This window comes from Acanthopagrus latus, chromosome 16, assembly GCF_904848185.1.
Source record: "Acanthopagrus latus isolate v.2019 chromosome 16, fAcaLat1.1, whole genome shotgun sequence".
Lineage (NCBI taxonomy): Eukaryota > Metazoa > Chordata > Actinopteri > Spariformes > Sparidae > Acanthopagrus > Acanthopagrus latus.
In genome coordinates this window covers 20,687,736-20,711,243 of record NC_051054.1, presented here as the reverse complement: position 1 = coordinate 20,711,243, position 23,508 = coordinate 20,687,736, and the positions used below count along the sequence as shown (strand labels likewise).

The following is a 23,508-nucleotide window of genomic DNA, read 5'->3' as shown; positions in this document are numbered from 1 at the left end:
TTAAGCAGACTACAAAACAGACAAGAACTAGCTATCTAGCGTGCTATATCCAAATGGAATGTTCAGTGGTGGCCTGCTGTTAATGGTTATGTTTTTTCTTTGCAGTTGCTTAAAACAAACAGCCAGGGGCAGTGTCAATGCTTTTTTATGAGCTGTAGTTGCCTCAGTAAAAACACAACAGCACAATGAGCTGTTACAGGTGCATCTTCTCTGAGCTCATTAGGTAAAGTGGACAGGCTGGGTGGCAGAGCAGCAGCAGGACAGCCCAGCAGCAGCCCCACCTAACGTGCCCAGAGACACAGGCGTGTTTACCGGTGGAGCAACTCTGCCACTGGCAATTTTTTACTAACCAACTGGAAGGAAATCACAAGCTCAACCCGTTAACACCAGATAGCCACGGAAAATACATTGAATAAATAGCACGACGGCAAATTCTGGTCTTGTTTGTGGTGTGATTAAACAGTGTTCATCCTGGGCCACAACTCCCCCCCTCCCTCTGGTTGTAGAGTCAAACTACCCAGGGGGAGGACAGCCATGATCAGGCCGTGTCACACCATTCTCCCTACCAGTGCAACGCAATTCTCTTTCAGTGTAGCTGATGTAATCTTATTTTCATGCTGACAGAAACCAAGACTCTCAGGGGGATGCAGACTCTGTGTTTAGCATGTTGACCATTAAAAACTTTAAAAAAGTTTTAATCATGTTGTACATGTAAAAGCCCATCTAAGGGGAAGAGTTAAATTAACAATAGCTATAAGCTATCTGTGTTGCACATCAGTTGCTTTCTCTGTATTGGAACTATGTCCACAAGGTTTGTCATGGTGATTGCCATTGTTTTGAAAGCAGCGCTGCATAGAAGAGTGTACATGACTTTTTGTGGTCCCTCAGTATGCAGTGTTGCGGGTAGATCCCCATCTAACTGTGACCTCCCTCTACGTCTGTTCATCTGCAGGCATAACCACGGTGCTGACTATGACCACCATCAACACCCACCTTAGAGAGACTCTACCCAAGATCCCCTATGTCAAAGCCATCGACATTTACCTCATGGGTTGCTTTGTCTTTGTCTTTCTGGCTTTGCTGGAGTACGCTTTCGTCAACTATATCTTTTTTGGTCGGGGACCTCACCTGCAAAAGAAGGTGGCAGAAAAGGCAGCCAAGTCAAATAATGAGAATAAAAGCAGACTGGAGAGCAACAAAGTGCAGGTGGGATGTATGTCTGTGTGTGTGTGTGTGTGTCTATATATATGCTATAAACAGTGTCTTGTTAATGATGCCAACATTTGCCTCAAGGCTGCTGGACCATTGTTACATTGCAGAATAACATATAGAGCTGCTCTATTTATAGGCAAGTTTCATTGACAAAAATGTCACGGATGAGTAAAAAGAAAATATTATATATCTTATCTGTACCTGCTAATATAATTGGTTCTTGCATTAATCTCACTGAGTGAAAGATGGCTATGCAACCTCGCAAATCAGCAGTTCACTAATTTGGCTGGTATCTTCTCACCTTTCACTTCTACAACACCTTATAATCAGGCATATTCTTCATTAGTATTATAAGCATATGATTTGAACAGAGTCAGTATTGTGTGAAAATGCTAACTTGTTTTCAACTTGGCTTGTCTTTCAATTCTTTGAGAGTAAATGGTTTGTAGTCATTTCTCCTTACAGATTTTGCATGTCAGCCATGTGAAATGCATGTGGACATAGAGTAGGCAGTGTAAAGCAGTTGACCAGTTGATCCTTGTTGGCAATAGGTCTCTGACTCAGATGTGTTGGTGCCCTTCAGGTGCTAAGTTCTTGCACACCAGAGATCCAAAAAACCAAAACTTTTTGTCAAGTTTAAACCCTACCCACAGGGTACACCACTGTACATGTGGCCTATCTATGCATAAAGTGTACATGATTGTCAGTTTCGAAAAGTCGCAAAAACTTATGCAGACATATGCAGATGTGGATGGAGGGTATTTAAAGGGTAATTCTAGTAATTTTAAACCTAGGCCTTATATTTCCATGTTTGGGTGTGTAAGTGACTCACACGTAAAAGGCTTTTGGGACTCTTCCAGTTGATCGCCTCGCGACACAGCAGCAATGGCTGCAACGTAACCTTTATAAGGCAACGCTGACCATCAAAGTTACATCCACTAAAATTGTTTTTTTTGTCTCTGAAAGACTGGTGTAGTAATTTGATATTGTTTGTGTCTTAATATTATTCCTACTGAGAGTCCGGGTCCGGGTCTGAAATTTCGGAAGCTAGATTGTCATAATCAGTTCGAAATACGTTCTTGCTGGCTCTTCCTCTATGTAGATTCCAAACAATTTACACAGGAAATTCTAAAATATAAAACAGCATACAACAGCAACATCAGTAACAACCATGAATAACATTACAACCATCATGTAACACACAGACACAAAGAAAGCTTTAAATAATACAGTCTTTTTTGTTTTGGCTTAGTTTGTGTGTATTGTTGGGTTTGTTTTCAATAGGTGTGTATGTAATTTATGATTGGTTTACAAGTGAAAGAAAAGAAAAGACAAAGTTAATTGGATGGAGGCAGATAAGTTTTTCCCCAGAGATTTAATCCATAAGTATTTTTTTGATTATGAAATACTTGTGTTGTTCTTTGATTTCCAGGTCATGAGGATAGTTTCCGTGGTGATAAGGCTATGATGAGTAATTTACCATTTGCTTGTTTCAGGTTAGTTGATGTGTCAACTAGTAAATGCAGTTAGGGGGACAGTGGGATGTGGCAGCCCAGGAAGACAGAAAGTGACTTTTTCTCCAAAATTGCTGAACAGGTGTCAGTGCCAGATGGCCTGAATGTAACTGTCAGTGTTGTTGCGAGTGCTGTTAGTACACATTTCTGATGTGACTCCCATTTTAAGTGAGTTCTGTGGAGTATCTTGTATTAGTTGTAGATTTGTATTTTTTGCCAGATTTTGTTCCAGAAGTTGGCATCAGGAGAAACAGACAGGTCTTCTCCTGGTCTGATGGTATGCTAGTGTTCAGTCTGGCTGTGATACTATTCTGTATGGTTTGTTTTTCTCTTTTCAGAATGGATGATAACTTTGAACTTAAGGAAAGGACCACATATACCATTACAGTATCTTTTTAACTTACTCTAAATTATTGAAGTTATCTTTTTAAACACCTCATTACTTGACAGATGAATCATGATACAGTAACTGTCACATCTTTTCAATATATATCCAAGTGTTTTCTGATTGGTGGGGTAAACCCATTTGAATATGTATTGAAGTTGGTTTGCTACGGACTGATGACAGTCATCCATGTCATTTTGTTTTTTTTTAAAGTTGATAATTTAATTCTTGGTGCTTTGTTTTTCAGATATAATTTGGAGATTATTGAGTCTAGAGATTTGAACCAGGTGAGGGTGGGTTGAGTATCGTCATTTCAATGATCCCTATTCTGGAGGGTTGTTCATGTAAGATGTAGTAAGCTGTATTTTTTGTCAAATTTAAGAAATAATAGAAATAGAAAATAATATTTAGAAATTGGAAATAATATGGTCTGTATTAGACAGTGAATATACACGTTATACAGTAAACTAATAAACACATTATAAGCCATCATTTGTACCAAATAAGGCAAAAACTAGAAATACTATGGCGTTATTAGATAGTGAACAAAGACGTTTAAAAGCTAAGTACACTATTCAAACATGAAAATCAATAATTTGTATTAAGATAGGCAAAAACTAGAAATATATTCTTTTTTAGAAAATAATAATAATAGTGTTGAATCCTAACTTAGTCGCAACAAGCTGAATTTACATTAAATTAGACAAAAACTACAAAATATGTAGATATTTTATGTCCTCATTATACACCATACACCTAAAAACTGGGAGTGTGTAAACTCTGCATTTACACCCGGGTCAGTTGACCCTTCAGTAGACACAAGTTTTTTTCACCTCAGCTCAGCTCAGCTTTGATGCATAGTGCATAGTGATGACGCGTTATCAAACACTTTGTCAACATCCGCAGGTGGCAAGTAAATAGAAAATGAATTTGGGATGCATCTATCCAAGGACTAGAGTTAAAAAACCTATGTAGACCTGTGCTCATTTTGGTGGAAAAGCAGTAATAATGACACATTACAAGAAAATTGTAATCTAAAATAAAGCAGAAACGTGGTTGGTCCTACCTGGGGGACCCATACAATACATTCTTAGGGGTTAATTATTGACACATTACAAGAAAATCATACTTATAAATAAAGCAGAGGACACCATAATTCCTGTTAGACCCTTATTCATTTCCAGAGGTAGAATAGTGTACAATTCTATACTTCCACTTCTATACAAACATTTCCAGCAACATGTAGTTTTAAAAGGTGGTAACAGGATGAATCATTAACTGTCCCCTTCTCCACATGTGAGGTCTCCAGCCTGGTGCGCCATCATCTCACCTTGCAGTGTGCACCCACTTACTTTGGCCAGCAGTGTGCAGTGACTGTGGGCCCAGACTAATATCTGGGTTGGGGTCAGTCTCCACCATCTCCTGTGCAGGTTGATCTGCAATGACATGAAATGCTTTTGTAGCTAAATCCTCAAGGAGAGCAAAACAAATTCATGTTCTACGTACCAGCCTACCTCTCATACTCACACAGGCCTATGTCATCCTTTGTTGTTATCTTGAGAATTAATTGTCCGACAGAGTCCGTTTTATTCCACCATGACACCTACCGGGTCATTAGCTTAACATTAGCTTGTAGCAGGAGCGGCCCACAGCAAAAAGAGGATTGAAACAGGCCAGTTTTCACACATGCAGTTTGCTCATTTAGCCTTTCCCTTTCAGAAGTACATTGTGCAGCCACCAAACAGATGGTCTGATGTGATGTGTCTAGTCCACCCCCAAAATAATAAGGGTCAAGGCATAACATGTTCTCTGCTATATTTTAATGTACGGTCTTCTTGTAATATATCACTAATTAACCTTTAAGAATATCGTATAAGGGTCCCACAGGTAGGAACTAAGATGTTCTCTGCTTTATTGTAGAGTGCAATGTTCTTGTAAAGTTCATCAATTTACACCTAAGAATGTCTAATAAGCATTTAACAAGGTTGTAATTAGTCAGACATGACCCTGTTATAAAGGGAAACTATATTGAATAAAGCCCAAATAAAGGCATTGTGCTCTGAGCACTGTTCTTTGACTGACCATTGTTAATATGGTGCTGCATTTGTCAAATTAAAGCCTGTAAATACCTATTAGGTATGTAGCTGTGTGGTTTATTATGAGGATATAAAATATCCCCTCAAAATTATTTCTATATTTAACATAAAATTCAGTTTTTTGTGACGTGGAAATAATAGTTTTGTTTTTTTTTATTTTATAGTAAACACTGAAATTGTTTTATGCCGGGAAGAAAAAAGAGGACAATTGTAGGCCTATATAGGTGGTTACTCTCTAGGCTAAATACATCCTAGAGGTGCTGATGGTGTCATTACACCTTACAGCAGAGTCCTGCATCCAACCTGTTTTCCGACAGTAGCACAAATTACATTCCGCACCTGAGAAGACACACTATAAATTGATACCAACGTCCGACCTTATCATTTTGAAATGCAGGCATATTTTTGTAGATGTGTCACTAATAATGTTTTTTTGTTTCTTTTGTTTTGTTCTTTTTGCATGTGACACCTTGAAAATCCATCCATCCAAATGGTGCGGGTCACCCACTGGGTGAGAGTGAATAAACTTGTGAAACAGAGAAGTGCCGTCATGTAATCCATTGATTTCAACAAAGTAACTGTATTCTGAGTACTAAATATTTAAATTGTAACTGTAATGGAATACAGTCACTGTTAATGCCGGTATATGTATTCCGTTACTCCCCAGCACTGTCCACAGAACATCACTTTCTTGGCTCTCTTTAAACCACAATAACTCATTTTAAGCATCTGGCCCTGATGAGACATATGTACAGTGAAGTGCAGACTCTGTCATCGGGGTCTCTGTCTGTGAGTCAGCCTGCTGTGGCTGTGCATAGGCTTGAGCCTGTTGCAACAAAGATCTGTTAATAGAACCTGGCCCTGTGCATGTGAACCTCCACTCATAAACCTACACCAACCTGACCTGACCTGTACTGCACTAACTGTGGTATATCTCGCATATGTCTCACAATTTCTATTCCTGCATTACTGGCAGCACAAAGTGAGTCCCAAAGCACACATAGGGTTGTGATAATCCAATACATCTTACTGGAAAACAGGATGAGACAATAAAGTAACGCTTAAAGGTATTGCGTATATCATCACAGACTTTTAAATTAACTGCATCATTTTGTATCCCAGTTGCTCCAATTGCTCTCATAAACCTCCCACTCATGTTTGGTTCTGGAACCGATTCCTTTTTTCCCCCTATTACTGATTTTGTTGCCCCAGAATCCACCAAAAGTTGATAGGTTGACTTGCGACGTTTGCTTGGGCATCACTTTGTATGCATCAAGTTATAACACAACATAAGGACTCTTTTTTTTTTTGCTGTTGTTGCTGGTTGCTAAATGTTTTTGCATCAGTTAGAGCACTGATGTTCTCATGAATTAATGAGTTGACGGGATCACTCACTTTTCCCGTCTTTTGTTGTGGACCGTCTCTGGCCCAGTGACTAAATGCTCCACATTTAAAGCAACCATCACTGTATCCTCTGCCCCCCTCCCCATCACCCTCCTCTTCCTTGTCCTCTGCCATGTCTTTTGCCTCTACGTTGCCATCTCTCATAAATTTGGAGTTTAGCCAGCAGAAGCCTGGTTTTAACATCTTCTTTCTTCTTTTTTTTCTCCATTTTCCTGCTTGTCCTTCATTGTCTTTTCAGCATGTTTCTCCACATACAGTGTTCTTTGACATGCTCTAGCATATCAGCAGCCACTGAATAAATCTGTCTCTCGGGTGTGTCACATGGGCTTATAGGAATCGCATTGTTATCATCAGGCTGTGATCGCAATATACCGCTATTTCTTCATAGACTTTAGTCATCCGAGTCAGATAATTACTACTGACTCATCAGACAAGTGTTTAAAAGCATCAATGTTTTCCCCAAATCCATTCTGCGCTTAAATTTGGTGTTCATCATGGCAATCAGAGCCTCAATCACAGCTCTGAGGGGAGTGCCTTGACTCAGTTATAATTATTGTAACCGACAGCCGATTCAGCTTCAACAAGACTCGATTTCAAGCACATTTGGGACCCCAGCAAAAGTTGTGGTTGGCTTGAATTGTCCAATTAATCCTCGAAGTTGAGCTCCATACTCCTCTGCCCCACCTCAGTCACTTGTGGAAGACTCCATGCTTCCTCCATATTTACCTGCGACCTCCACCAATGGCTGCTGCGGCAAACTGTCAGGAGCGTGAAGAACCACCACCTGCTCTCCTCCGTCTCTCTGGAGCATCGGCCAACATTGTCGTATGCTACTGACGCTGTCCTGAATCTCTTGTAGTATCTGGCTGTCATTCAAAGCATCGCCTGCTCCCACGGGAGCACTGGTCTGTTTTGCTTCTGCTAGCCATTCACAGTGTGTCTTCCAAACTCCCCTTAAGGGTGCACACTGTCTTATACGACACTGCATTATATTTAGCTTGATCTAACATCTCTTTACCCTTCTTCCTCTTTTAGTTCACTTAACTGTCTCATAATCGTTCTAGTGCTGAATCCAGTCGTCTCATGTCAAGTGAATCCCACTTCTGACACCAAGCTGTTGTGGTAATTTCAGATGACTGACCATAAGTGAGAATTTTCTGTAATCAGACACTTGTAAGTGTACAAATCAAACCATCATTATGAAATGCTCTGGATGAAGGCACGAAACTTCTTCTGGTTTACTCACGTGAACCTAAACCAGCCTAAACTTGCACAAATGCCTGTAGTTCATACATTACCTTGGCTCCAAGATGAGAATAAGACAAGTGGGGTTGTAACATAAAAAACAAGGAAACAACCCAAACAAACTCCTTTCCACCAGTGTCTTCCTGCAGCAAGTCACCTCTCATGAGATTCCAGAGTTCTGGTTTCAAAACAATTTCATTATTCAACACAAAGGTTTATCTTTTATGAATCAGTAATGTAATGTTGTCAGACACTTGGAATTACAACTTCAGCCTGTCAGTGGCAAAAACATTATGTTGCAGTCACTGCTGCTGAGTCGCAGCTGTGCAGCAGCTGCCATCAGAGGTGATCATCTGGAAAGGTCCTTAAACTTTTAGTAAATATGAATCATTTACAAACCCAAACATGTAAATACAGGTTTATTCACCAGAATTGTCCGTTGACATTTTGCTTCGATTGCTCTTGCTCACATACTTAAGGTTCCCAGGGACTCCAGTCTTAGCCAATGAATAGATTCGGGTTGGATTGCCTCTAGATGATTGGACACACACTTATTTTTCAAGCATTGTGATACCTGGAGTTTTGTCATTTGTCACTTTTGCCATTTAATTTTGATAAATGAATAACATCTGATGACCTCCTTCCGCAGGTTGATGCGCATGGCAACATTCTCCTAACCAACCTAACCAGTGAGATGGGTGGAGCCGACATGATGGGTGCTCTCAATGACCCTCGCGCTACCATGTTCTCCTATGATAGCGCTAGCATACAATACCGCAAGCCCATGACCAGCCGGGACCTGTACGGACGACCGGCCATCGACCGGCCAATGGGGCACAAGAAGGGCCGCTTGCGGAGGAGGGCCTCTCAGCTCAAAGTCAAGATCCCCGACCTCACGGATGTCAACGCCATAGACAAGTGGTCCCGTGTCGTTTTCCCAATCGCATTCACCTTCTTCAACCTGGTCTACTGGCTTTACTATGTCCACTAGGATGGCAGTGGCAGGCCTGTGTGGCTTCACCATTGCTCCTGATATGTTAGAAAAAACTACCTAGGTCTTGTACAGCGATGGAAATAGAGGATCATTCAGTCGGTTTGTATAAATCCTGTTTTGGAATGAGAAGTACTGGATGTCTTTTCAATGTAAATACAATTTAATATATAATATATAAATATATATATATATAAATCAGAGGTATACTTTATTAAAGATCCTATCACTTTTGCTGTACTCATCCATACAAAATAGATATAGATAAATAATATGAAAACAAAGACAGTAAAGGTATGGTACTGTATGGTATTTGCCCAAACTTGCCAAAAAGTCTTTGGTGACTCCAACATTAAGGGCAACGATCTTTCCTTTGGTCTATCTTTTGTTTCTTAATCTTCTTTTATCTCACTTCTTGCATGTGAATGGAACACAACTTTTGTTTGCTTATAAAGTCAAAAAAACAAGAGAAAAGGAAGCCCAGTGCAAAACAAGTAGATAACTGAAACAGTTTTTACATGAACTTTAAAGTTCATTCGGTGTATAAACAGAAGAAGTTTGGTTGAATTCTGTCATAATAAGGTAATTTTTATTTGGTTTAAGCTCAGTGCTCTGACTGAGGTTGTATAATTGTGTTGAACTCCTTTTGCACTGTAAACCAAACTCATTTTCCTTTCATTTCTGTACAAAAAAAAGCTTTGCATGGCTCTAATGAGCCACTCTGTACTATAATCATTATACTGTATGCTTTTGAACAATCATTGCATTTAAGGTAAGTACAGGACCGATGTTAATTGGAACTCCACTAATTTCTGAATTACAATGTAGTCAAATTTGTACGTATGATATTCTCACAATGTCTGTGAGCATGTACAATGTAATTTTCTTCAAAAGAAATCAGGTAAAAAATGACAAATGATGTCACCACTTTCAAAATCATATTAAAAACGTCAAGCCCTGATAAAACACGCTGCTGGTGTTGAAACACCTGGTGTTACAGATTATTGAAAGTTTTTTTGGTCAGATACATAAAGTTATACTGTTCATAACTGTCAGAATTGCAGACAGCTTCATCCACCTCAGTGTGGTAAATTAAGGGGGAACTATGAAATCAGTGCTACTCTAATGTATTTTCCAGTGCATTGCCTTTCAGTTTATTATCAAGGCTGATAGTAGTAGTCAGGGTTACAGATCAGTTGTGAAGACCCAAATTATAATAATTAATTATAATAATAATTAATAGGAATAAATGTATACATGTCAAGCTGCAGCTGTGCCCCTTGTATTGTGATTAGGGAAAGATCATGGTTACAGTAACTCAAAGGTTATTGTTAATTGCATGAAAGCTGAGCACACTACATGCTCATATATGGGCATGTTAAATTTATAACCTCTATAATTTACACCCGACTTCCTGCATTGACATTAACTTGAAATTGAACCTAAGTATTGACATGCAAAATTGTCCAGTTTTTGGTCTAATTTCCAGGGATTTTTAGCCTAAACATTTATAGCAGTTTACCACTGACAGGAGTGGAACCCTTTGTGGGAGTCTGCTGTCACAACCCCACAGGTAGATCGAGGCACATGAGACCCTGTTTAAATGATCTAAGGCACCTAGTCTGAAGCAAATGGCACAAGTACTTTAAGGGAATGTCCAACTCCCTTTTGGTCATTAAACAGATGGTAATCTGGGTGCATAGTGAGGCTCTCAGAAGTTGTCCTGAGACCCTGAATTAGGATGTGAGCTGTGGCTCTTGTCTTGTCTCTGCTGTTTCACAATCATCAGTCCTACCAGTAACTCTTTTTGCCTCCATTTGTGAAAATACACTGATTTTTAAGTTAGGACAGGTTACTCGCAGGGATCCTCCAGCAGCAGGAGGTGAATCTATGCCATGACGTGCTCATTTGTGCACAAAGAACAGCAGATAAACCTCACCGACAGATTCCATAGGTGTTTTATGTTAATTCATGTCCTGTGGTCTTCTACAAATGTCTTATTAATTCATTTCAGAAGATGAAAGCTGAATTATTTTACCTCTGACCAGTTTATAACTACAGCTCTCAGTTTTGCTAAATGTGCCATGATATGTGTTAGAGTGACATTACTGCACAGACATGAATGTTTAAAATAAGTGAAAGCAGACTCTCGAATCATTAAATCAGAGATTATGCACGTTTTGAACCCACCTGTGTAGGCACATCTTAACAATCTGCGTAATGCTCCTATAGATAGCAGGGAGAGCAGCTAGTCTACAGTGTAGCCGCTCTCTGCTCATCAAGACAGCAATGCGCCATCACCGCGCCTGACCACACGTCATTTTAAGACCAACATGCCTAGAGGCGCACAAGTGGGCCCAAGTACATTTGCTATCCACACAACATGAAGGCGCTGGGCATTTAAAACTGCGTTGGTCTGAGACAGCAGTGACACGTGTGCTGTGTGCCGGCCTGCGTCAGATTAGAGCCCATCGTGTGTTTGTATCATCCTTTGTATGATAACCTCCCATTTGCCGGATGGGCTTTAAGCTTTCAGCATTGAAACACACACAGATGTTAAAGGATGACTTCTTTGGTTGTGGCAGGGTTTCTATTTTGGTCATAGTTCATTGAGTGTGGATGTTCACAGTCTGAATGTTGGTGGATCAACAGCTGAATTCTCTTAAAGGATAATTCCAGTTTATTCCAACCTGGACCTTATTTTCATACCTTTGGCAATCAATCTATGATCTATGCTAGCAATTTTTCAATTTAATTCTCAAATTGGTTGCTGCAATTTTTGACCGCAGCCACAAACATGCAAGGGGTCAGAACACACTTCATTCAGTCATGCTGTCACCAAGCAGCCCGTTCTCAGTCCCAATACATCAAATACAGCAACCTGGTCAGCAGCCTTAGGCATCAAGGTTTGAAGTAGTTACCCTTGTAGCTTCAGAGTGAGAAAGTCCATGTAAGGAGGTGGATGCGTGTTTAAATGGGTTTTTAAAAATATATGTTCCCTCCAGAGACTGGAGTTTGCATCTTGTATGTGACACGAGTGATTTGTTTTAATTTTTGTAACATAAGCATGTAAGTGATGTCATGCACATTAAGTCAGTAGTGTCACAAACATAACGTTATGTGTGTTACATCACTTACAGTACGTAACTATGTTAATCATTTAAACCCAAAAAATGATATTTCCCCAACCTAACCAGGTACTTTATTTTGCCTAACCCTTTTTACAAGAAGCTAACCACACTGCATTCAGTGCGCTTACTTTTGAAAGTGTAGCGTGCTGAACATTTTAAATAACACATTGTTGCAAACTTAACCACAGAGCCGTTATTTTGAAAGTCTAACCGGAGGTCACATAACGTACATAACATTAGTGTTTAACTTTGAAGCTTAAGGCCACTGACCAAGCTGCTGAATTTGACAAATTAGAAGGGAGAATGTATTGCCACAAACTGACTGCGATGCAGATTATGGACAAAATTAAGTGGTTTATTTCTCAGTGTTAGCTTTAGGAAACCTGTCCTTTAAAACCTGTCTCCTCAAATGTTCCCACCAACCTGAGTAGTTTTACAGATACAAATATTAATGTCAAATATAAGAATAATCAAATACCAAATCTTTGTTATTTACTTCTTTAAGATTCCCCAGCTGCAGACAAACTGTGACAGTATGGTGATGGTAACTGAATGGTTAGGACAAATATGAACTGCTTGTCTTATCAGGGCTTTAAACAAAAAAACAACAAAACCAGACAGGACACAATAGTAGCAGTGTGCTCTTTCCTCATGGCTGAATATTGTGCCTTTACCAAGAATCTCAATATTTTCACAGGGTTTAACTTATCTTCTATCTAGTGAGTAGAATTTAAAACAAATCATCTTGTACTTTTTTTAGATTAAGAAGAACAAGGAGAACCAGAAACAGAAGTGGACTCTTTACAATCTCTTCTGAGGCTCTAAAGTACCATTATCGAAGCATAGAGTATAGTAAGACATTCCAGCATTACGATGACAATCTTTTGAATTCAATGCTGAAAAAAATCTCCTGCGAGGCAGGTTTCCATGCTGTCAGTGCTGCTGTTTCTGGGCGCAGCAGTGCGGACGAACAGGAGGTGAAAAAATAAAGAATAGAGAAAAAAAAAAAAATAACGTGGCTTTCTTCACAACAAAGGACCCAGAGCAGATGGACACATGTTTTCTGTGGAGGGACGAGCTAATGGACGTCCCGAACAACTGGTCTGCCCGCAGGCTGTGGAGGGGGAGGACATGTTTTGGACTCTTATTGTGTAAAATTACTGTACAATTTTCTCTCATGCTCTATATGTGCTCTCAAGGGGAATGGGGTGTGGGTGTGTTCGCGTGTGTGTGTGTGTGCGTGTGTGTGTGTCTCTCTGCTTGTTCACAGGCCAACATAAAGACACTGAGCAGGAATGGTCTTTGTGTTTGTGTGTACGTTCGCGTGGCTGTCACGGAGAGAGCGAGCGACGGAGTGAGAGGGAGCATATGGATGCATGTGAAAGGAAGAAAAAACACAAAATATTTATTTGTGTCAACTTATAGAGACTTCAAAGAATAGAGTTTAAATAAAATGCTGACATCTATACCATATATAGTGTATTTTTGCCGGCGTATCAGAACATATGTATCGGATTATCTAAGTATGTTTTATTTTGTTTTGTTATTTTTCTTTCTCAAAACCAATAAACACACTGAAGATGGCCAATGGGTTGATAATAGGAGCCTTACAAAGTGGCGTGGCCCCACAGGCTCCCTACCACATGACAATATGAACCTCATCAAGACAACATTAAATGCAGAGGTAATACCAAGCTAATCTGTGTACAAGGACATGAAAACAATCTACGCAGCCAGTCCAATTTTAATATGCCATTCAATATGTGCTCAAGTTATTGGTACATCATATGCAACCACATTTTGCAATGTATATTTCTGCAAACCATGAATATGTTGAACTATACATTTCTTTTTGATTCAGCTTTAGGCCTTCTTCAGTCATATTCTCTGTTTGTTGTGACAACGCTGTGCTGTTGGTCTGGTTAGGTTTGGGACACAATCACAATTCAGTTAGGGTTTGGGAAAGATCACGTTTTGGCTTAAAGCGAAACTCTCGCCAAAATGCAACCTGGGCATTTTTTTGTGAATGTAATCGAGTCAAACCTTTGTGTACATGCATAATTACGAAGGAAGAGGCACATTTGAGGTTTACCCCATTTTTGTTTTCGGGTCAAACTCATTTTCAATGGGAATGCTATGGGCACTTTTACGCTAGCATCAAAATCGCTATTTTTAAAACACTAAGAAGGCTCAAGAGGGCTCACGTTAGCAGTTACTTGTTCCGCTAGCCGCCATCCTGCCAGCTGAGAAGTATCGATCTCCAAATGCAATGTAACATGGCGGACAGTTAAGGTGGAACACTACTTTCTTCCGGCAACAACGCGACGCGATATCTCACGTGACTTTTGCGGCTTTTTATTTTAGTATTGTTTCTTTTATGAGGCTCTTTTTTCAACTTCAAGGTCAATATTGTTTTTCGCTAACGACAAAACAACAAATTATCCATGCAATTACATGGAACTAAGCTTTAGGAGCGGTCCACATTTACATATTAAACATTAACAGTGAAAATGAGTTTGACCCAAAAACAAAAATACAGTAAATCTTAAAAGTGCCGCTTTGATCGTATATATGCTTTTACACAAAGGTCTGACTCGGGTACATTCACAAAAAAAGCCTAGGTTGCATTTTGGCGAGAGCTTCGCTTTAAAATACCTGACGAAAATGTCCCAAACTCTCATTAAAATCACGTGGTTTTGTTGCCACCTCTGATTGTGGTCTGAGTGATCAGATCTCAGAGGCTCCCTCAATGCTTCTTGGGGTGTACTTAGAGCTGTGCAGGTGTGATCGGATCACTCAGGATGGATGTTGAGATCAAGTCTTAACAGTTTCACCATGTGCCACAGCCAGCCGTTTGAAATTCTCACTACACTGAATATACGTGTACATGTAGCTCTTGACTGGCTCAGTTCAGCTGGGAAAAGTGTATTAATTCCTGTTAAAGCATAAGTTACTGTGAGATCATTTCGCTGAGAACAGAAAAAAATGCACAGATTCTTTAACATAACTACTTGATTCAGCTCTGACTCTGCATCTTTTATATCCAGCTGCACACTGCTGACTTGCAGGACCATTGTCTTTATAGAGACTGAAGGTCTGGAGGGAAGCTGCTATGGCTGGAGGAGAATGCCATTAGTCCAGTTATCATGTCTGCTTTTGACAGCAGTGCGCATTCTCATGATTAACGTGAACCTCTGGAGTGAAGACGAATGCCATTAGCACATTTAGCATGACTGTGTCTGTCAGCAGTTGTGCCATTCTCATTATTAATCAGGGCGGCTGTCTAATCGTCTGGAAGGCCACAGCCTGGACACAAATGTCACCACACTGTGACCTCTCTGGCTTCTCTAAGATCTAATTATTTTAGTTCTCAGTTATTTATACCCGAGGTAAAGATGGCTGCAAATAGTGTCTCTGTCTTAAAATGCTGACATGAAACACGTTTAATCCTGATCATACCAGCCATTCACAGATCCCATCGATGTGCTTCTAATGTAAGCCATGGGGCAGAGACTCCAATACTCCAGTACTCTTTCTGTTGAAAAAAAAATATAGTCCAAAGTTAATCTTAAATTACATAAAGGTTTTAGCAGTGTGAGTCAATCAAATAAAGTGTGGATCTTCTAAAGTTAGTTTTCTCAGAGTCATTTCCCTTGTGTTTCCCTGCTGAGCTGCAGTTGAAGAAAATGGCTGGTACTCATACTCTCACGACTAACTTTGTGAGAGACCTGCTCACAGGGCAACATTAAGGTGTGTTTACAGCTCTTAGGGAGTAACACTGAATATGTGGAAAAAAAGGACCTTTAAACCATCTGTGATCTTCAGACGAAGCTGCGTGTAATCTGATAAATTGTAGTAATGTAGATGTTGGGCTTTGAAAAGCTTTTTCGTGAAGTTTATGAGGAGCCAGACTGAAGCAAATTGTTAAAGAAAATGATGATTACCAAACATCAATTATTACTTTAGATGAGAGGAGGGGCTTATTTACTGGACTATAGAACTAACATCTGGTAGGTAGAAACTGACAAAATTGCACTAAACAGAGTTTACTGTATTAATATTAATCTGCCCATAACAGTTTTTACGGGTGCAGAACTGAACGTCTGTAACTTTGTAAAAATGAACACAAGCAATGAAAAAGCAAAGAAGTGTTTACTTCCACATGTTCATGGTACAACAACGCATTACAAAAAAACAAAACTGAGTGTTCAACTGCACATGCACATGACTGAATTCCAAAGGACATGACTCATCAAATCATCATTATGTTTGAGAAAGACATCCATCCACTCGTTGCCAGCTTGACTGAGATCAGTCCTGCACAATCTGCCCATCACTTCAACTGCAGCACCACCTGCGTGACAGAAACACATCAACAGCACCTCAGTTTGACTGATAAAGTGAAGTCTTACTGCTCACATAAATAAAAACAAGAACAAAATGGAGGTCATAGCTTAAATGTTTGCATATGGTTTAACATTTGTGCCTGAGTCACATCAGACAGATCATCATCAGCAATGGAGGCTGTTTAACATTAAAAACAACAACTCCTATGATCCCACGCTGCATGTATCTGCAGTGTTATTTCAACTGAGAGACCCCCAGTGGCAGAATAAAATGATGTGTTCGGTAAAATGCTGCAAAATTGGACCTTTATTGTGAAGGCCTGTACCATTATGCTTTGACTGAATGACTCAGAGCCTTATGACATATTTTAATGTGGTTTAATTCATCCATGAGGATATTTAAAATTCCACTATTAAATGATTTATATTAGAAACAAATCAAGTGGCCACGCATTGGGAAAGGTATCGCTCGCACTGACGAGCTCACACAGTCTTATCAGCTCATCAGCCGATTGACTATCATTGCACGTTTACTACTTCACAGTTTTGGATTTATGCCCTCCTACAGCAGCAGCAGGCAGAACCAGAACCTGCTCAGCACCACACAGCAGATAGAGCATAGTGGAGCACTGAGGAGTGAAAGAGGCAGATATTTCTCAGCGACCAATCGCTGAGCCAAAAGGAGAGGTGAATTGGACTTCCATTTATCAGGTGGACACACAACGTGAAATGTAATGTAGTGGCATGTCAAATGTCTGGCTTTAACCCACAGCTTTAAAAAGGGATGTGATGGAGCTTTTAGATATTTTCTATTATTTTTATTTATTTATTTATTAAATAGCATGAAAGTCCAAAACCAGCAATACTCTGCGACCCCCCTACCGCGTCTACGGCCCTCATCTCCATGGAAATGCTTACCAAATATATAGTTTCTCCCTTTTTTCTTTTTAAAAACTGCAAAAGCTGCAATAACTTGATTTAAAGCATAATGTAGTTTTTTTAGTGCACCTGTACAGTCATGTTGTTTGACCAAAAGCTGACAATATCACAGATTCATTCATTTCTATATGCCTTGATCATACTGCAGAGCTCTGTGTTTACACTTGGAACAATGCCACCACCTAGTGTTCATCCTCTGTGAATGTGGGACATTTAGATGGCGGCCGTGTTTCTCATATACATTCTAATACCTTCAGGCAAGGCTGCACCAACAGAATGAACTTCTAAACCTGATTAAACCATGGTTTGAATTCTGTTGCACCAAACTTTAAAACTATCCTAAAATGAATAATGATTAAATTCAAACTTCTCTTTAAACCTGTTTATTTTTTCTCTAAACCTGGATTAAATTTATTCTGTTGCACCAAACCTTCAAACTCAATTTCAAACTGTGATCCAATATTAACTTTAAACTTACACTTGAGGGGGTTTCACTGTAAACATGGCTGTCTTATTCAAATGAACTTATCAAAATAATCAAGTGACTAAAGTGGAATAAAATGAAGAGTCAGACTCAAACCAAATGAGTTTTATGATGCTGCTGGATTTTTATCAAGGCACCAGTTCAGTAATTCTGGAGTGGGACAGGACGACAGTGAGAGAGATGCACCTGGTTAACTAGTAGTACATTTCCACATGGCTGGACACAGTTTAGCTGCAGTTAGGATTTACATCTCCATTTCAACAGGACTACCACTTAACAGGTGTGTGTTTTGGATCTGCACTAACAAATACCCAGTGATACTGTAAAACACACATTTGATTTCCTACAAATGTCCTGTGTCATATTGTTATTTACAAGCTTTTAATACAAAGCAGCAGAATATTGATAAATGTTGAGCTTTCACCAGCAGAATCATAACTTCTGAAATAGTTGAAAACCAGCATGATGTAATGAACAGTTAAACTAATATTTTAGCTAAAAAAATGTGACACTTTATTAAGAAATTGAGAGCAGTTGATTTGAGTAGCATCTCCACGTTGATTAAACTCTAGCGCTTTACAAAGCAGAGATCAATTTTTAACATTGAAACAGAGCGCTGCTTAATCTTTAATCTGATTCATACATTTGCTTCCCTTAGCTGAATCAACCTTGACCTTGTTGGTCTAACACAGAGGTTCGCAACTTTGGCCAGGGCCCTCTTCAAGGGCCACTCAATCTGCACGCAGAATAGCTGCAGAATACTAAAACTCATAGACTGATATTTGATTTTCATACATTTGTGTAGTTGTAAATATTTTGAAAACAGCCTCAAGAGAGAGGTGGGTGATGTCATCAGAAATAAATGTATGCGAGGATACCTAGATACATCCTAGGTACATCCTTGACTCCTTTCATCATAGTCCCCCACCCTCTATATGTTATAAGTTATATGAGGGTGCAATATCATTAAAGACTGTGGACAGAACACTTCCTCTGAATGCGCTGCACAGACTAAACAGCAGAAATTTAGATCACACTTTTGGTCATGTTAAATAAATATTATGACAATAATATAGATCCTCCCAGTCATGTTGAGCACTTAATGGTCACTTTCTGTAAGTCTGCATTCTTGCAGAATTACCCACAGTTCATAGATTTGTGGCATTCAACATGGAGTCACCAGGGGAAGACCAAAGAAGAAAGATAATCCAGATGATGGTGCTCTTGAATGTACGACTAATTTCCATCATTTTAAATTCAGTTCTGCACTCAGTTTTTCTGACATAACACTTACCAGGCCACTAGGTCTGTGAGGGTTCAGGGCTGACGGCCTCAGGAGGGACACTGGGCCCAAAAAATTTAACAGTTTAAAATCTGTTGTGTGTTGTTACAAAAAGCTGAGTGAACCAGATCTCTGCAGCTCAGTTCTCATCTCTGTTTTAGGCAGATGCTCTGGCTAGCAGCTACATTAGCGTATTTTAATTCTTTCTTTGATACTGTGGTAGAATTTAAAGATCTTTTAGCTACAGAAAACCAAAAGAATCAAACATGTTATTACACTAATCCACTCATTAACTAAATAAAAACTTATCAAACAGGATTGGTTTGTTTAACACTCTGTGCTAAATTCATGAGAACCAGCCAAATCTCATTTTGCTGCAGTATTTAGTGTGTGTCTACCTTATTAGCCGCCTCTAGTGAACTGACAAGTGTGTTCAACTCCTCTCTGTTCATTTCCATGGTGAAAGACCGCAGGGCACTGTTCTCTTTCACATCCAGACTGAGACTAAGCAGAGGAGTGTGGAGAGATGAGATCTTATCACTGGACAGAGCTACCTGGAGGGAGAGGATGGCAGACAGGAACAGGAAGTAGAAGAGGTGAAATTTAGACATCGCAGCAGCACAGGAGCAGCCTGGGGGACAGCGTTTCACAATACCAATACATTTTTTTTTTTTTTTTTTTTTACAACACCAGCGTTTAAAAAAATTAACTAGATTTGAGTCCTATTATTGCCTTTTTACAACAGTGTCATAGCGTGCTGAGGGTTTCTGACAGGGTTGCAGTCCGTCCACATTGACAGCTTTCAGCGAGCAACAGAATTAACTAATTCTGGGCTGCAAAACCCAACATTTTCAGCTCATGTTACTCCAGAACAAGAGACCAGTGTCTCTAGACCATCTGAGGTTTATCGTAGGTCCTTTCGCAAAATGCTATACATTCTACACGAGTATCAAACGTGGAGACTCGAATGAGCAATGTCATGCACAACAGTCGTACTGATATTTGGTATCTTCTTTGATACATGTTAATCAGTCTGGACCAGTCAAAAATGATTAACATAACTGTCGCTTGACTAGACAAAATGACATCATCGCTTTTAGTAGTCAAAATGACATCATAAATATCTTGAATAAAATCTGACCAGTCACAATGTGTTAAAGACTAGTCAATATGACGTTGTTATCAATAATCGTCAATCCAGATCATCAGACTTAGATAACAAATGTAAACAGGCTTGCCATAAACGCTACTCGACTGCCTTGACCATTCTTGTAGCTTTGTTGCTCAATCAATCATTGACAAACACATTTGCCGGGCTGGTCCTGCCGTTCCAACCAACAATAAGTAAGCCAATCAAACACTAAAGAATAAAGCATCGAGTGACCTTAAGCTGCCAGTCAAAGTCCTGCAGAGTAGCAGAGGAGATGGAGTTGGTTCTGTCCAGCAGAGAGCGGCGGATCTCCTCTCGTCGGGCTCTCATCACACTCAGCACCGCCTCTGCATGGCTGTTGCCCACCCCCGACAGCCCGGCCAGCACCTGCACACAGCCAGCAGGGGGAAAGCTGAGATTTTGACCCAAGGGCAGCCACCATACACCCTGCTGTTACAGATGCAGCGTGCCAGAGATTCCAACCTGGTTGTGAAATCAGTCTAAAAGAACCGAGTCGTCTACTGTATCAAAGGCTGCACTTAAATCAAGTAGTACTAAAACAGATGGCTTCATCCTGTTCAAATTCAACCTGAGATCAGTTTACAACTTTTACCATCATTTTGAAATATATTATCTTTAAAAGAGTTATAACATGTTTTAATAAAGGAAGTGGGAATGGGATCTAAAGTGCAGGTTGCTGGTTTTAATTGGGAAGATACTTTGCCAAGCATCTCAGCGTCAACCAGGACAAACTTCTCTAGTGTTTCCTCATGGAAAAACAGGTTCTGTAGAGATACAATCGAGATTCTGATATTTGGATGAAAGCAATCTAATATAATCTATTTGACCTCTGAAGTGATCTGCAAAATCTTAAGATTAAGTAATGAACGACTTGCTACTAGACTTCATAAAAACAGCGTTAATAAGATGGTCAATTGTTGTGAATAGGATTTTGAGGTTGTTGCGGTTGTCAGCTATCAGTTTTGAAAAAAAAGATTCTTGCATCTTAAATTGATTGTCAAATTGTTCACGGAAAATTTGGTAGTTCACTATTTATCTGTCTCTTCTCCACCTTCTTTCGGCTCTTTCTGTCATCCTGTCTGTCCTAACGACTTTATGCCACCTGAAAACAGTGAGTGTCCCCGGCAGCTCCTACTGTTGACTGGTGATTATTGCGTGACATGATTTCCAGCATTTTCAAGCCCTAGCGAACAAGTCTTCAGCAAACTGTCCCTGGAAAACAGCATTCCTCTCCCAAGTGAGAGCCAGACCAGGTACAATATTTACTGATGGCAATTATGTGACGTGATGTGCTTTTCAGCAAAAAACGTATCTTTGTCACATTCCACGACATGTAGTTCTGCAATGCTGACATGCTGTATGAAATGACATTGTGGAGCGGCTTTATGCCGGTGCTGCTTGGTCAGTTTGAACAAACGAAAGGAGGATAAAGACGAGCCTTCGGTTCTGTGATATTGCGGAAACTCTGAGTGAAAAAGCTGCTGACTCACCTCTTCATCCGAGCTGTTGTTCCCCACCGCCAGGCGGCAGACGGCAGTCAGGGAGTTGAGCAGGTCCAGCCACTCCTCTGGGCTCCAAATGGTACTGTAATCTCCCCTGGTGGGACACTCCCGCCCACACAGTCCATCCACCACCCTGTGACAAAGCTGAAACAAACACCAACCAACTTAAAAAACAAATCTAATGTTTTTAATACTTTTAAAGCTAGACCTTACAAATGTATATCATCGGCATGGAGGTGAGTAATGACTGTCTTTTCATGTTGGGTTGAACTTCATCTTTAAGACTGAACACGTCATAATATGTTCAATGAAAATTTCAATTTGAGTTTTTTATGCATACTACAAAGTGACAGTTAAATGAACCTACACATAATTGCTTCTTGAATGAAATGTATAATACGAATACAATAAAATATTATACACCGGCATCCATTTTATTTTGGTGGCACACTCAGGACAACCTGGATCGCATAAAGACACACTGAGCTGGAGATAGCGCAGGTCTAACGCCGGAAATAACACATTTACCGTTTAAACATTTTAACATTCAGCCAGATTATGCAAAGCGCTGAGTTGGCTGGCACACTTTGAACACAGGCTGGACTCTTCTTATCGGCAAAGCTCTTCGAGTACATTATGTGACACCTGCACAGGTAGAGCATCGTCCTGCCGGCCCCTCTGTGAGGCTGACACACTCAGAACAACTAAAAGAAGTAACCAGCAGTTAGAGCAGCAGCTGCCAGCAAACTGTTAACATCTAATCATTTAAAATGGGACACATCCAGGCTGTGTGCAGACTCAGTTAGTGAGTTTCTGCTCCATAGTAAAGTCACAGTGAGCAGTCAGTCAGCCCACCTGCTGTCTGACGTCACCTGCTGCACGAGCGACCCGTGCCAGGCTGTGCGCGAGCTTCTTGGTGACTGGTAAACATGGACGCCCAGTAAAGAAACGGTTGACATCAACTGGGCTTGATGAAGAAATACTCTCATGGTGCGTCATAATTATGAGATAAAACATTATGAGACGAAAGTCACGCAAGTATGGCTTGGAGTCGTAATTGTGAGATGCAAATGACATAATTATGACTTTCCAACACATTATTCTGACTTTTGACGTCATATTAACAGATCCGGAGGATGGGAACACTTCCTGCAGGCTCGCTGAATGATGGACCGAGCCTCGCCGCGGTACTCGGCTGTGAGCAGCCCCGCTGTCCCACGACACACACACTCGGACCCGCTTCATCATGAACCACGACACACGAACAAGGCTCAGTACTTACTTTGACACAGTCTGTGACGGGGACCCTGCTCAGTGTGTCCACCATGTTTCCGTCTGTTTCCGCCTGCCGGTCAGCTGACGGGAGTCACGTGGTCGAATCAGCTGCGCCCACATGACCTGGAATAAACGTCACCGTCTCCGGAGTTCTTCTGCTCACACCGTTACTAGATGCTAAGTATGTGCCGAACTCAGTAGGGGATTTATCCGAGCCTTTTCTGTTCATTCACACACAGAGACCGGGTGACAACCTGCATGTCGACATCTGTGGTCTCAGTGTGACCTTGGTATTTGGCGACAGGCACAGTGAAAACGTCTAAAAGTTATTTTCTTTTTTGCAGTTGTTCACGATGAATCCCACGGATGCCGAATGGATTACAAAAATCCACTGAACCATTACCCGCGATCGGCTTCTGCGTGCTTTGCCAATGACCGCTGATGCGAGTACAAATCTTTAAATTCATACATTTGTCAGAGATGTGTTGACGTCGCTCCACGGGGAAACGGAAGGTGCTGCTGCAGCAGAGG

General features: G+C 40.3%; 2 protein-coding genes across 3 annotated transcripts in view; one reads left to right on the top strand and one right to left on the bottom strand.

Moving 5' to 3' along the window:
* gabrb1 (gamma-aminobutyric acid type A receptor subunit beta1) overlaps positions 1-14,432 on the top strand; it is a 54,625-nt gene extending 40,193 nt beyond the window's left edge. The window contains exons 8-10 of one of the 2 annotated variants that reach the window (XR_005070406.1): positions 953-1,206; positions 8,506-8,949; positions 12,739-14,432. Coding sequence is in view for 1 of the 2 variants with exons in the window: in XM_037072742.1 (XP_036928637.1) it covers positions 953-1,206; positions 8,506-8,847 (596 nt within the window). In the remaining variant the exon portion in view is untranslated. Of the gene's footprint in view, positions 1-952; positions 1,207-8,505 lie in introns of both variants that reach the window. The other variant, XM_037072742.1, reaches the window with a different exon arrangement.
* A 1,679-nt stretch (positions 14,433-16,111) lies between these two features.
* commd8 (COMM domain containing 8) lies at positions 16,112-23,325 on the bottom strand. Its single transcript, XM_037125061.1, has 5 exons — positions 22,985-23,325; positions 21,691-21,846; positions 20,414-20,566; positions 19,428-19,583; positions 16,112-16,332 (listed from the first exon to the last, which is right to left on the bottom strand). The coding sequence occupies exons 1-5, from the start codon at positions 23,027-23,029 to the stop codon at positions 16,312-16,314; spliced, it is 531 nt and encodes a 176-aa protein (XP_036980956.1). The 5' UTR covers positions 23,030-23,325; the 3' UTR covers positions 16,112-16,311.
* Between the last annotated feature and the right edge of the window lie 183 nt (positions 23,326-23,508).

Excerpts from the sequence above, each read along its gene's own strand:
- commd8 (XM_037125061.1), bottom strand. The coding sequence starts at position 23,029 with ATGGTGGACACACTGAGCAGGGTCCCCGTCACAGACTGTGTCAAA. Across the intron at positions 21,847-22,984 it reads CCGTCACAGACTGTGTCAAA|CTTTGTCACAGGGTGGTGGA; the intron begins GTAAGTACTGAG and ends TGTTTGTTTCAG. Across the intron at positions 20,567-21,690 it reads ACAACAGCTCGGATGAAGAG|GTGCTGGCCGGGCTGTCGGG; the intron begins GTGAGTCAGCAG and ends GGCTGTGTGCAG.